We start from the raw sequence: 14,527 nt of genomic DNA, 5'->3' as shown, positions 1-14,527 counted from the left end.
TGTTATGTGTATATTGTGCAGATGTGTGAATGTGAGTATGTGGGTGTACACCCTGAATCTCAAGAGAAGATACAGAGTCTCCTACTTAATGGTGTGGTACAGAGGAAAGGTCATGGATTTTAGGTACAGAGTGTCCTAAACTGTGATCTCAGCACTACTACTAATTCGCTGGAGACCTTGGATACTACTTAACCTTTCTAAATCTTTTTTCTCATCTGGAAAATGGTGTTTTTACTTTTCAGAGTTGTTTTGGAGTTGTTTAAAGGATTAGAAACAGTATAGATGCAATATATCAAATTGTGCCCAACACAGAGAAAACCATAAATAGCCCTTTTACTAAGACTCCAACCATAGTAGGCCCCAGAGAAATTACCCGCTGATTTAAGGTCCCTATATCTCTGCAGTTCTTTGGCTTAAAAAAGACTTGCCATATGCAGAAAATATAGATCCACTGAATTATAGCCGAGTACACCAATGACATCTCCTGAGGAGCAGGAATGGTAACTTTCTGAAGCACCAGGGCTTTAGATGGTCTGTGCTCCTCCTGATCCATCCCCTATCCTTGCCCGGTAGAGGGGTGGTATACAACCCCAGGAAGGGAGAGGATGGCCCTAAACAAAAAGGAAGCAATGACCAGTGACCCAGCACATCTGGGCTCATACACTTCCCATTCTTAGTGTTGAAGGTGATAAAGAATGGTTCATCTCTTTTTATTGCATGTTTTCAGAAATATCCTTACATCCTCTGAATTAATAATTGTTGTATTCGATTGTTATTCAATGGTAATTTAATGCCATATTTCTAACACTTCTGGCAAATGTATTAGTGGATGGAGGAGTGTTAATGTTGCTAAAAAAGAAGGAAAAGTGGTGGGAAGTTCAAGCTTTAAAGTGTTTAAACAGGTTTCTTAGGTACTTACGCCTTTGTCGAAAGTAGCAAAAAATTTGATATAAGGCTGGAAGTGTTCAGCTGCCTCTTCAAACGCCTTGTAATCTAAGAGGAAAAAGAAAAAAGGGAGAAACATTTTCAAGATTCATGTTGCATCAGAAATTTCTCTTTTTAAATAATGTAGAGAAAGTGGGAAGCCAATTAATTCTGATTGGATAGTTATTTGGTAGATATTATTTAGATAAGCATTTGACTTTAGATCCCAAGGAATTTGGGTGGGCTGTCATTCAACTATCCTGAAAAGGATCTCTTATTTATTTGTTTATGTTTGTGCTGGGTCTTTGTGGCTGCTCCCTGGCTTTCTCCATTTGCAGCAAATGGGGGCTAGTCTCCGTTGCAGTGTGAAGCTTCTGCTTGCGGGTTGTCTTGTCGCAGAGCTCAGGCTCTAGGGCTCACAGGCTTCAGTACTTGTGGCACACGGGCTTAGCTGCTCCATGGCATGTGGCTGTGTCTCCTGCATTGGCAGGTGGACTCTTAACCACTGGACCACTGGGGAAGTCCCCTAGAAAGGAGCTTTTCATCGCAGTTTTATGTGTTTTAGGAAACTGGGTGAATCCAAGAGAGGACAAGAGAGAGAAAAACCAAAAGAAGTTTTTTCTCAAACTCACTGCTAGTTATAAGTGCACCCTCTAAAGAGAATGCATCCTGCTGTATAAGTGAGCACTACCTAAGACCAAAACCCACTTAGTATGCAAAGCAACTCAATCAAAAATGACATCACAGAAGAATTTTAAACTTCCTAGCAGGAGTACTTCTTTGGGTAAACCCTAGTTTTTCTTTTTCTCTTTTTCAGTTTTCTTTTTTCATTCTGATCCCTTGAGAGGAAGACTTAAAATTAACCAAGCCCAGGCTTGATTCTCTGTCCATAGAATTCTCCAGGCAAGGCTGCTGGAGTGGATAGCCATTCCCTTCTCCAAGGCATCTTCCTGACCCCAGGATTGAAGCCAGGTCTCCTGCATTGCAAGCGGATTGCTTACTGTCTTGTATGGTAAAGAATCTGCCTGTAATGTAGGAGACCCGGGTTAAACTCCTAGGTCGGGAAGATCCCCTGGAAAAGCGAATGGCAACCCACCCCCGTATCCTTTCCTGGAGAATTCCATGGACAGAGAAGCCTGACGGGCTACAGTCCATGGGGTCTCAAAGAGTCGGACATGACTGAGCGACTATACTACTATTAGACTTGACTCTGGCCCCAGACTTGAATCTAAATGGGTCAGGATAAGCATGAGACCCTATGAGTGTGGCCATGCTGGGCCTCACTACACCTAGGCAGTTGCTGCTTGGTAAAGACATTCATACTCCTGCCTGATATGTGAGGGTGATGGAAATGGTACTCGTGTGGATGATTCTGCCTAAAGTCTATAATCCTAAGAGACAATGATCCTACCATTCATTTTTAATAAGATTTTTTTTTTTCCATTTCATGAAATTTCATATCCCTTCATCATCAGAGGCAAAAGCTTTATCTAGAATCCCAGAAGCAGGCAGAATTTTCTAATATTTAATCAAAAACATTTCAAGAATAATGCTGACTTAGGGGACAGCAAGTTGAGTAAGACAAGTACACTGATCTCAAAGGCTCATAGCCAAGGAGGATTATGGGCCCTCATAGGACCACAATGCAGTGTTATGGCTGTTAGAACAGAGGAAAGCACATAAGCCCAGGCAAGACAGGGGTTGGAAAATCTACAAGAACAGCTGTACACGCTGATGCAAATTTACACAAACTCATTCCTCATAAAAGTAGTTGGGTTGTCGGAAAATATATCATAAAACCTGAGAGCTGGGCTAGAGGATTAGGTGGAGGGGAGGAAGGTGGATGAGAGATTTGGAGAATGAATAGAGAGAAGGTGAGAGAATGAAGAAAGTGGAATGGTTATAGCCGTACCTGAGTTATTTATGTCTATCTAAGGCAGCAGTGGGCTCCATCAGAATCCTCTGTTCCCCCTTCCCTGACCTCTTGTTCCTGATGAACCTCTCCTTGCCTCCAGGAACCCCTGTCCTGATAGAAAGAATGGCCTTTACCTGTGTCCCAAGATCTCCCTTCTTCACTTGAGGAGCCAGTCTTTATCCCTATTAAGATGCAGAAGGGTAGAGCAAGGTAATTTGCCAGCTTCAAACTGTGGTTTCAAGGCTTCTAACTGCGGTTGAGCCTTTAGCCTCACCCAAAGAGCAGCTGGCTTCTAGGAAACCCAGTCTAGTCTTCTGCTCTGTTTGATCTCATATGATCCCAAGGTTTTTCCTGCCCTTGTGTGCTGTTTTGATGCTGACCAGGTCCTTCCTGGCTCCACCCAGTCTGACTCTGCAGTTACCTTTATCTTTCCCCTTCTGGAACAGGCTTCTGAACATCAACTTTTAACCTCAGGCTTACTGCAGTCGTGTCTTAGCATTTCCTCACCTTTCTTCCTTATCAATCTGAGTTTTCCATACTGGGTATTGACCCTTTAGCTCCACATTTTTCTTAGTTTGGTATTCTTAACCATTACCTGATCTCCCTCAGTAAGTTTTTGTCATTGTCTCTTAGCACTAGCATCCACAGTTACATGTTCAAACTGGAGATCGACCTTTATGTCCTTGGGAGATGTAGCCTCCCAGTTCTTCCAGATCCCTTCTAATGTGGTACCAAATGTCTTAGGCAGCCTTCTGTCCTAAGACCATTCCACTCTACCTATGTTTTAAATCCTTCCAGTTTCCCCACTGTCTATCCATTTTTCTTGCTTAATAGAAAAGCTTGAGATCATCTGCAAAGCCCTTGTCTTTTGTGCCATTACACTTCCTTGACCAGTCACCCTCAAAATACAGCAGAACACACAGGATTCTCAGCAGTTGCTTCCCTGGGTGCCTTACCACCTCCTAGCTTCCCCACTCACTGACCTTGGCCTCTTCTGAAAGGCAAGAAGCAAACAGAGAGATGGGGGTGCCTGGTACGATGCTTTCTGCCACTGTGTGATGGCCACAGGTGTGTTACAAGAGGTATGACAGATATAAATTTTTTTACAGTGATAAATCTTTCCAGATATTTTATACAACCATTCAGGTTTTTGAGTAGCTAATATTATATTTGAAAGCAGTGGCTCCCTCAGTGAATGTTCTGTTTCAGTAGCAGTTATTTTGTGCCTAAGACTAGTGAGCATCACAGCTAGAGAGAGGCTGCTCCCCTGACTTCCCCACTGGATCATCTCAGTGTGATTGTTACTTTAGTCCAAGTTGGCTTTGGTTTGTGAGGCTGTGTAAAATATTTAGTTTTTTCTTTTGATTTAGTTTATTTTTTTCTGCTAACACCAATGGAATGTATGATAGCCATTTATTATGCTAATAATCATCACGATCAACATTATCAACAAAATTTGGTATTAGGTATTTCTAAAGAGGACAAAACTGATTTCCTTAATTTTCTGAATTATTCAATTTATGCCTTCCTTCTTCCCTTTCTACTGTTCTATCTTCCTACCTTCTTTCTTTTTTCTAATGCCTGTATACATTAACAATTAGCCAATCGGATTCTAGATGGGCTTTCATAATGTATTATTGTTTTTGTAAATTAAAAAAATCATTTCTTTCAAAAATAATAATTGGGAATAATTTAATTAGTTGATTCATTAAAGAGGACTGTAGGCCTTTATGGCTTCAGAACTGATGATGAAGCTGTAATGACAAGAAGGTATAAAGACTGTGTTGTCAAGTTCTTTCTGAAAATTTTGAGATTTAAGCAGTATTTATTCACAGAAATTCTTTGTTAAAAAACTTTTATCTGTTGGTATGAATTCCACATAAAAGATTGTTATTTTAAAAAGTGACCCCAGGGACTTCCCTGGTGACCCAGTGGTTAAGAATCCACCTTGCAGTACAGGGTACGTGAGTTTGACCCCTAGTCAGGGTACCCAGATCCCACATGCTGCAGAGCAACTGTCCATAAGGTGTAATTACTGAGCCCACATGCTGCAACTGGAGAATCTGTATACCACAAGGGAAGATCTCGCATGATGCAGTGAAGATCCTGCATGCCATAGCTAAGATCTGATGCAGCCACATAAATTAATTAATTGAAAAAGTGACCCAAATAATATCCAAATCTCCATAGCCCCTTTTCTTCTTGTGTGTGTGGGTGTGTGTGTGTGCTCAGTTGTGGCTGACTCTTTGCAGCCCCATGAACTGTAGCCCTCTAGGCTCCTCTGCCTATGGAATTTTCCAGGCAAGAATACTGGAGTGGGTTGCCATTTCCTACTCTAGGGGATCTTCCCAACTCAGGGATTGAACACACATCTCTTGCATTGGCAGACAGATTCTTTACCATTAGCAACACCAAGCCTCTCTCCTTCGTTCCAGGTAAAGAAATAGGTTCAGAAGACTTGTCTCTGCTGTATCATACTCAAGCAGGCTCAGTGTGCAAGGGGAGTTTTACTAAAAGTTTATGAGCTAAGAGATGAATTGAAAAAAATTGTGAATTATGTTTGATTTGAAAGCTCTTCAAAGGATAAATTATTGGCTTCAAAACATGCTGGACCTTGCTGAGCTCCTGAATAAAGTTAACTGAATATTGCAATGACACTATACAGTGTACAAAGTTTATCAATTTAAAAGCAAAAGTTTAACCTTAGAAAGGAGGTTAAAATGGCTCACTAGTAACTTTATTATTTAAATCTTAAGAAAAAGTTGTAAGACCACTAGAGTGATAATTGCATATTCCAAACCAAATGCTTCATTATTATTTTTAAATATGTAGTATGGAAAAGCTTAGCTGGCTTTGAAATTTTTTCAGATGATCATAAGAAATATTAACATTACATTTGTCACTGAAAAGGAGCGCGATATCTGTTAGATGGAAAGAATGTTCACATCCTTGAAGGACAATTTAGAGATTAGATTATCTAAATTCTGTTCAACGGCAAGAAAAGATGCTTCATCAATCAAAGAAAAAAAAATGAATGTTGTCCTGTCATTTGCCACCATCTACATGTGCCAGCAAAGTCTCTGGTCAAGGGTGACTATCCAGATTTTGAAAAGATCATTTAAAACCTTGATCAGGAACTGTATATTGCTATTTCAAACATAAACCCTGATATCAAAAGGTGTATTCTTAGAAGCAAGCACAAGATTTTCATTCAAAATCTATAAATATTTTACTTGGAAGTTTTATACAATGTAATATTTGATATCTTTCCTATTATTTTGTAATTATTATATTAAGGAAGTGAAAAAACATTTTTTTTTGTAAGCCCAAATAAATCTCTTCCAGTTTACCCCTACGTGCCATACAAGCGTGGTCACATTTCGTGTGTGCCTTGACCTGACACAGCTGTGCAGTCTTGAAAGTACGGCCCAGTGGGTCAGTGTACGAGCCTTGAAGTCAGCTGTCTGGAGCTGTCTGGAATGTAAATCTTGGCTCTACCATTATTGCTAGCTGTTTGATACTGGGTGAGTTCACTCAGCCTTTCTGTCCCTTTATATCCTCATCATTGAAATGCTGATAATAATGGTAGCTACCTTACAGGCTAGTTGCGAGAATGAAACTAAGGCGTCTGCAGAAAACTCCTGGCACAGGCCCTGGGATATGATATACGTCAGCTGAATGGAGCTATTATTGTTATTCATTCAGGGTTGGGGAAGGTAGACAGTGGAAGATGTGCTTCCCTCTCTCTCTCTCTTTGGCCACATTGTGCAGCCTGTGGGATCTTAGTTCCCTGGCCAGGGATCAAACCCAGGCCCTTGGCTGTGAAAGCATGGAGTTGTAACCAGTTGTAATCAGGGAAACTCTGAAAGATGTCCTTTTCATCTCAATCCTCCCTCCATCTATGCTGTCCTGAGCTTAATGGAGGAAGAAAGAGAAACAGGATGGGAATGGATAGAAACAATTGAGGGGCTCAGGGAAGGCAGAAAAGGATTAAGGGAAACAAAAGGAAGAGGAGAAAGTAGAGGGGGGTGGGAGGAGAACCCAGAGTAGCCAGCCTCTATATAGGAATGTGAAAACTGAAATAAAGTCACCTAAAGAACTGGGTTGAAAGTTCTCAGCTAGCCTCCTTCCCAGAAAAGCACCCTTAAGGAGGGTGAATCTCTATTCACCTTTTATGTAGCAAATTAGAAAAGTGTTGAGTCATAAGAGAGAGAAAATACGTGGGCTGTTGATGAGATGACTAAGGATGCCAGTTGGCAGATGGAATACAGAGATGGCTTCACAAAACATTTCAAAACATTTTGGAGATTACAGGACTAGTCATAAGCAGCCCTTATTTGCACCCTCCCATGTACTAATGCTGCCGAATTCTCTTTCATAGTTATGCCCACTCCTACTAGCACTGTCCCTCTCTCCACAGCTCAGACACAAGAAAAAGCCTTAACTCATAGGACCCTGGGAGAAGGCAATGGCACCCCTACTCCACTACTCTTGCCTGGAAAATCCCATGGACGGAGGAGCCTGGTAGGTTTCAGTCCATGGGGTCACAAAGAGTTGGACACGACTGAGCGACTTCACTTTCACTTTTCACTTTCATGCACTGCAGAAGGAAATGGCAACCCACTCCAGTATTCTTGCCTGCAGAATCACAAGGACGGAGGAGCCTGGTGGGCTGCCGTCTGTGGGGTCACAGAGTTGGACACAACTGAAGTGACTTAGCAGCAACAGCATAGGACCCTTGCTGCCAAAGCACTTTAAAAAATGTCCTCAAGTAGTTGGCCTTCCTGATTCCTTCTCTTCCTGTCCCTTCCTGGTTCCCACTCGTTACCCCAGTCACCTCTCTGTAGGTTGTAGTGATGCCCCAGTATGTTCCTCTGCCCACCCAAAACCTGGCCACAAAGCTTTCAAAGGGAATATACCCAAGGGTGTGGCCATGCCGTTGCAGGCAGCCTTGGTGGTCATTGGGGGTTGACCAGCAATTTCCCACATTGTGCTGCAGCTGCCAAGCTGATCCCTACCCAGACTTTCCTCAAATGCTTTCCAAATGACTGAGATGCTCTCCAGCTGCTGACCACAGGAGCTGCCAATGTCAGGGAGACAGCCCTTTCTACACCATGTTGGGAGAGAATCCTGCAGGTTGATGGGCAGGTGGAGAAAGTGGAGGAAGCGCTTTTCTCTCATCTAACACTCATGACCCCCCTTCAAGGTCAGAGAACATGGCCCAACCTCAATATTCTTTCAACTCCCCCACCTGTTTTGCATAATTTCTGCTCATTTGTCCCATTGCACAGGGTGCAAGGAAGATTCTCCCTCTATGTGCTGATGGCTCATCTTCTTTCTGGATAATCTAACACACCTTGTTGGGAAAGGAGCCTTTAGACTGACAGGCTGGGGTGGACAGACACTTACGTTCTGATTCCTCACTCTTGAAAAAGCCGATGAGTTTGATGTGGTCCTCAATGCGCTCAAAGGCTTGGACTTCCAGTTTGCTATTGATGATCTCCACTGGGTCTTCAATGAGCTGGAATACCACACACACAACACAAAAGATGTTCAAATAAAAGAACTGTTCCTGCCCAATAGGAGAGTAGGGCGCATGTGTAGAGTGCTTTGGGGGGAGTTGTGAACTTAGTCTGAGTTCTTCAGGATCCATTTCGCTTTCTCCAGTGAGGTGAAATTTCTTCCTTTCTTACAGGAACTGACCTTAACGCATGGAGTAGGCCACCTGGTCTAGGAGCAACCTCATTTCTCTTGCCAGCTATTGATTCAGGAATGGCACATGACTCAGTTCTGGCCAATGAATCTCCAGAGTACATCAGCTTGAAGGCCTGGGGAAAGTTCCTCTCTCCTTTTAAGAGAGCAGTGGAGGCCAGATTCTTTTCCCCGTCTCATTGGATATGAATGAGGAAATGTGGTGTATCAGCTCCTGCTGCTGGACCTTTTTAAAAATTTATTTTTAATTGGAGGATAATTGTGTTACCACATTATGTTGCTTTCTGCCATACAACAACACGAATCAGCCATAAGTATACATATGTCCCCTCTGTCTTGAACCTCCCTCTCACCTCCCATCCCATCCCATCCCTCTAAGTTGTCAGAGAACTTGAGAACAGTCAGCTTGAGGACAAAGCCAACACAATTACCTGATTTACAGAAAGAAACGGAGCTAGAGCCCTGATTTGGTCAAGTCTAAAATCTGCCTCCCCTGGTCTTCCGTTTGTTAGTGATGCTGCTCATTATTTAAGGTACTTGCACCTAAAAGCCCCCTCCTAGCTGATGGAGCCGGAACAGGGCCACATGGGCAGTTGCTCTGTTGCCTCCCTCAGCCTTCTTTAGGGCTTGCCAGCGTGGGTCAGGGAGATGAGAGTCTATGAGCACTGGTTTATAGGAGGTAACCTTCGACTTTACTTCTGTCCCTCTCATAGAATTTTGGAGGCAGTTGGGAAAAGGCAGTAGGACACGGTGTTCTAGCTGGTAGATAAGGAATCACTAGTATGGATGGTCTTTATCGGCACAAGCACCTGAGTGCCAAAGAACTTGACTTCACAGCTGTTCATGAAAGTGTGAGTTTAGCTATGGAAAAAATATCTGCACAGTGTCTATTCCTCTATTGGCCTGAGCACGTGGATCCCAGGGTGTTGTCTGTCCATGGCTGAGAGGGAATGTGGTATTGGAGGGCTCCTCAGCCCTGCCTCTCTTTATCCTGAGAGTCACTCAGCAGGTTATTACTCCTCTCCCTCCTCCATCTTCCACTGACCATCCTCCTCTCTTCCTTACACCCCCCTTCAGAAGCCCTAGAACAAAGCCAAGGGGATTCTGGGGATGTTTGTGTATACTTGCTCAGAGAGTTAACATCCTACTACTACAACGTCCTAATTTGTGACCCTCTGGTCACTAATAAAACAGTTTCTGGAGTGATTTATGGGCCAGCTGCTGAGTAGACATAAATATTGTCGTGATGTAGGCATGCTTTAGTTTTTTTGTGAGGCTTGAGAAATCTTTCTTAGACCAGGTCAGGTTATCTACCTTTCCTGTTGTTACTTTCGGGTCTTACGTCCCCCTGTATTTGAACCCAAACAGCACCACGCAGGGCCACTGGGCACAGAAGCTTACGTCCAAGAGAAACTCCACCAAGACGTCAGCTGCAAACTCGCCATCAAACTCAATTGTGCGATCACCCTTAAGAACATACAGGCTTCCTTCTTCATCAAAACCTAAAAGAAACAAAGAGTTCCCAAAATAAAATCATCCTGATGAAAGAAGAGCCATCCTGTTGGCCAGGGTCTGGCTCAGGTTTCCTGGATGACATGGGGTCAGGCTCAGTGGAACTAGCATTAACCCTAAGATTGGTTCCCTTGCAACCATACCTCAGAAGGGTTCCCAAAGTGGGAGCTCAAAATGAAATAGTCAGGAACCCACAATTCCACCTGGACTTTAGCTTCAAAGAAAAACCTCATCACCACTCTGCCACTGCTTTCATTTTCCAAAACCCACTGCTGACTCCATCCTTCTTATCAGAAAGTGTTCACACTCACTGCCCATCTGGCTCTGTAGCCTGGCATGAAGACCTTCCACAGCCTAGTGCCAGCCCTGTCCTCTACATTCTCCCGTGGGTGGACCTGTGCTCCCTTGAGAACTTCGCTTTTCATCCCTGTGCAACTCCTTGGCTTTTTGCCCAAGAGCTGAGGTGAAAGGGGACAGAAAGGACAAGCCATAGTGCATGATTCTCTGTACAGTTGTTCTCCTTGAGCCTGGAGCGACCTCCCACTACACCGACACCACTACCACTCATCTTGGTCATCTCCTGTGGGTCTTAGCTTATGACCCATTTTTCAAGAGAGAGCTTCTCCAGTCTCCCTTGCCATTATGGATCTGCTCTCAGCTCCGTGTACAGGTACTCACTCTAACAGCGATCCCTCTATAAGGGTAGGGCTGTGGTCCTCTTGGGACCCTAGCACCTTGCTTGGAGTCTGGACCCCTTGGCATCCCATTAAAGTTTGCAGTCAGAGCGAACACCTTGCTTTCCTATTGTAGCTGAATTCTGCACATCTTCTTTCCCCAGTCTGCTGATAATGCTGCAAGAGCAGGTTCTGCGTCTTCTTTCCTGCCTGCCTCACTCTCGGTTGTGTACTTTCACAAATGCTCGCCGGAGAGCTGCATTTCCCCCCAGGAATGCTAAATAGCTGAGGCTGGCACTTGCTCCAACTGCATGGCATCCTTAATTCCTTAGATTAATTGTTTTCAAACTCTCAATTAGCTGGAGGATGCTGTCTCCAGATGAACTCTTCTGCAGAATCTCTAGGGGAAGGGAGGCTGGCCCACTGCCCGCCATGTCCCAGGGCACTTCTGAAGAAGCCCTAGCATGCTGCGGAGCCCCACTTGTAAATCTAAAGGAGCAGCGTGCCAGGTATCCCGAGGCAGGCAGGGACTGATCACAGAGGATGCGTGGTGAACTTCAGCAGTGTCCTGCTGTTGGACTTCTCTCTGAGCCTGAAACCAGTGAGAGATTGTTGCATTAGTTCAGAGACCAAACTCTGGCAAATGGAAATGGGGATGGAGTTCAAGGAGCAGGTTTACAAGATACAACGGTCCTGTAAACTTCGGGGATTGAATAATCAGAAAGAACCTGCCCCATGTCATTTAAAAGTTCATTTAGACACTTAAAACCCCATCACATCACTGGGAGAATATCCATCAGTCCATTCTTATGAATGCTTGCCGAGCTTGTGCTCCCTAAATTTCTAGATTGCTAGAACACTAGTGTTTTCCTCTAGCTATGTTTACTAGAAATTCTCCCAAATTCTCATTAAAAGAGTGGGAAGAGAGAAGACTAGGAAATCAAGAGGCATTGGACTGAATTCATCAACTCGCTTTTGAGGAGGGAAAGAGATGAATATGCTTTGCACAAGGGGAAAAAGTTCTTAACTTGTCTCCAGGGAAGGAGACACTCCAGGCATTCTTAATAATGCATTATCACTTATAGTCATGAGTCTGCCTTGTAGCTAACCTAAATGTTGTCTCCTACAATTTAAATCTTTTTGGAAAAAAAACTGGTCTTGAAAATAAAATAGGAAGCAGTTGTTTGCAATTCTCTAAGATAATGAACTTTCATATATATCTGAAGGTGTTTACTGAACCACCGCTAATCTTTTTCTTTATTCTGTGATTACTACTCCCAATCCAATTAACCTTTCTTTAAAGGTCCTGTTTTATAACCTCCTGCTCTCTTTTACTAGCCATCCTTCACTGGTGATGCAGAAAAAGTGAAATGGTCAGTACAGGTGCGGGGGGTTTTGTAAACCAAGGAGTAACCTATATTCTCTCTCCCTGGGATTAGGGGCGTAAGAATCTTGAAGCGCACTTGTACTTGACCGTGACGTATTGACACAAGAGATTACAGCTTGCACTGTGCAGTCATTTAACCATACCTGCTCTAAATCCTCCCTCTCATCCTTGGTGACAGTGCCCAGCTGGGGTTTGGCCTTCAATATAGAAACAACTGGGGCCCTAGAGTCACGACTATTAATGATATCCTTTGCTGGCTGCTTCAGCTAAGAGGTCAGGAAAGAATAGGTGATGGAAGAGGGGATTTGATCTCCCTCAAAGAGATCACTGTGTCAGTGAGGTTAGCCCCCCTCCCCTTTTTTAAAATTAATGTATAGTTGCTGTACAGGGTTGTGTTAGTTTCAGATGTACAGCAAAGTGATTCAGTTATACATACATGTGTTTTTCAGATTCTTTTCCCATATAGGTTATTACAAAACATTGAGTATAGTTTCCTGTGCTATAAGTAGGTCCTTGTTTATTTTGTGTAGTGTATACATGTTACTCACAAATTCCTAATTTATGTTCCCCCATCCCCTGCCAAGAAGCTAACCTTTTAACCTTTTCTAAGAGCTGGAAATAAAGGTTTGAACCATTAGTGTCCATTTTCCCATGAAGAGACCCTCTTTCTTGTACTGATCCAAAGATATATTAAATGTCTAATGTGAAATCATTGAATTCAGTAAATTGTATTTACTTTTTGTGAAACTCTTCCCTAAGCTAAGACTAAGCTGTACAGGATCATTTTATATTTATTTAAAAACAAGTCTAGTTATCATGCAAGAAAAAAAAATGACTGTACCTTTTTTTCTTTTTGCAAGACACATTTGTTTCTTCATGATACATATATAAAAAAAAAATCACATTTACCCAATTTCTTGGCAAGCTTGGCTTCTTTCTTGGCATCCACCATCACAAAGCCTATATCTTTGTGTTCCAGGACCTGGGCCACAAGCTGAAGGGAAAGACAAGTAGGAGAGTAAGTGAGTCAAGGGCAGCAAGACTAGAAAATACCGTGGGACACTATTTTGATGTGTTGACAAGATTTCTCTCCATACTTCCTGTTACTCTGTGACCAATACAAGAAGCAAAGTAGAGATTCTGTGTTTATACCCTTAGGAGAAGGATGATTCAGCAGAATTCCCAGAACCAAGGAGAGGCAAATGTGAGAACCACACCCATAGTTGCACACCCTTCTCTGCCCTCAGGGTAGATAAAATTTGAATTGGGAGGATGCAGTATCAGAAAGGAGACGAAGAGAACTCGCTACCAACAGATTCCTACTAAGGGGCCTGGAGCCCATCCCCAGCCACTGGGGTTTGGCGGGGTCACGAGAGATGCCAGATAGGCTGAGGGACCTTAGAATAAAGGAGACCAGTGTCCCCAGTACCCAAGATAGTCTATAAATCCCTCTACCCCATGGACTTGAGGAGTAGGATTGTCCATTGAGGGTATCTGGTAAAACGACCTGAGATGACCTCTGAAGTTCTCTTGCTTCCAGCTGAGAGGAAGCACTAGCAGAGTACCTGGGTGGACTCAGAGCCTCAAAGGTGAAGAGGGTGCAACAGTGTCAGGTGGACAGATGGCTGGACTGGGTGGACACCAGCCTACCTGCTGACACCAAGCACAAGACTGGCATCATGTTAAGCTCCCTGAAACTTAGATATGAGGAAGTAGTGCTCAGTCGCTCAGTCATATCTGACTCTTTGCAACTCTGTGGACTGACTGTAGCCTACCAGGCTCCTCTGTCCATAGGATTCTCCAGGCACGAATACTGGAGTGGGTTGCCATTTCCTCCTCCAGAGATAAGGAATTAGAGAGACCCTCAATTGACTGAGATCTAATTCCTGCCATCTGGCTGAATGGAGGCTTAGAATAGAGTGGGGGAGCTCCCAGAAAGATCATGAAATATTAATATTACATTTCTTTATTTAAAATTTTGAAAAAGATAATTGCAGATTAACATGCAGTTGTAAGAAATAGTACGGAGAGATCACTCATACATTTTACCCAGTTTGCCCCCAAAGTAACATCTTGCAAAACTAGAATACGGTATCAAAACGGGATATTGGTATTTATCTAGTAAAGATACAGAAGATTTCCAGAACAATGAGGATCCTTCATGTTGTCTTTTTATAGTCACATCCACTTGCTTCCACTGTCATCCCCTCCCTAACCTTGGCAACAGCTGATGGCATCACCAAGTCAATGGACATGAATTTGAGCAAACTCTGGGAGATCGTGAAGGATGGGGAAGCCTGGTGTGCTACAGTCCATAGGGTCACAAAGAGTCAGACATGACTTAGTGACTGAACAACAACATGTTCCCATTTTCTTTTCATTTCAAGAATATTATATAAGTTG

General features: G+C 43.2%; 1 protein-coding gene across 1 annotated transcript in view; it reads right to left on the bottom strand.

Annotated features, from left to right (window-relative positions):
• The window catches only part of CASQ2 (calsequestrin 2), a 72,763-nt gene that overhangs the window by 32,376 nt on the left and 25,860 nt on the right, over positions 1-14,527 (bottom strand). Inside the window, exons 2-5 of the mRNA XM_055584626.1 lie at positions 13,034-13,118; positions 9,953-10,053; positions 8,249-8,360; positions 920-993 (exon numbers count right to left, since the gene is read on the bottom strand). Of these exons, the coding sequence (XP_055440601.1) occupies positions 920-993; positions 8,249-8,360; positions 9,953-10,053; positions 13,034-13,118 (372 nt within the window). The remainder of the gene's footprint in view (positions 1-919; positions 994-8,248; positions 8,361-9,952; positions 10,054-13,033; positions 13,119-14,527) is intronic.

The sequence above is a fragment of the Bubalus kerabau genome, chromosome 6, assembly GCF_029407905.1.
Source record: "Bubalus kerabau isolate K-KA32 ecotype Philippines breed swamp buffalo chromosome 6, PCC_UOA_SB_1v2, whole genome shotgun sequence".
Classification (NCBI taxonomy): domain Eukaryota; kingdom Metazoa; phylum Chordata; class Mammalia; order Artiodactyla; family Bovidae; genus Bubalus; species Bubalus kerabau.
This window is presented reverse-complemented; position numbering and strand designations above follow the sequence as displayed.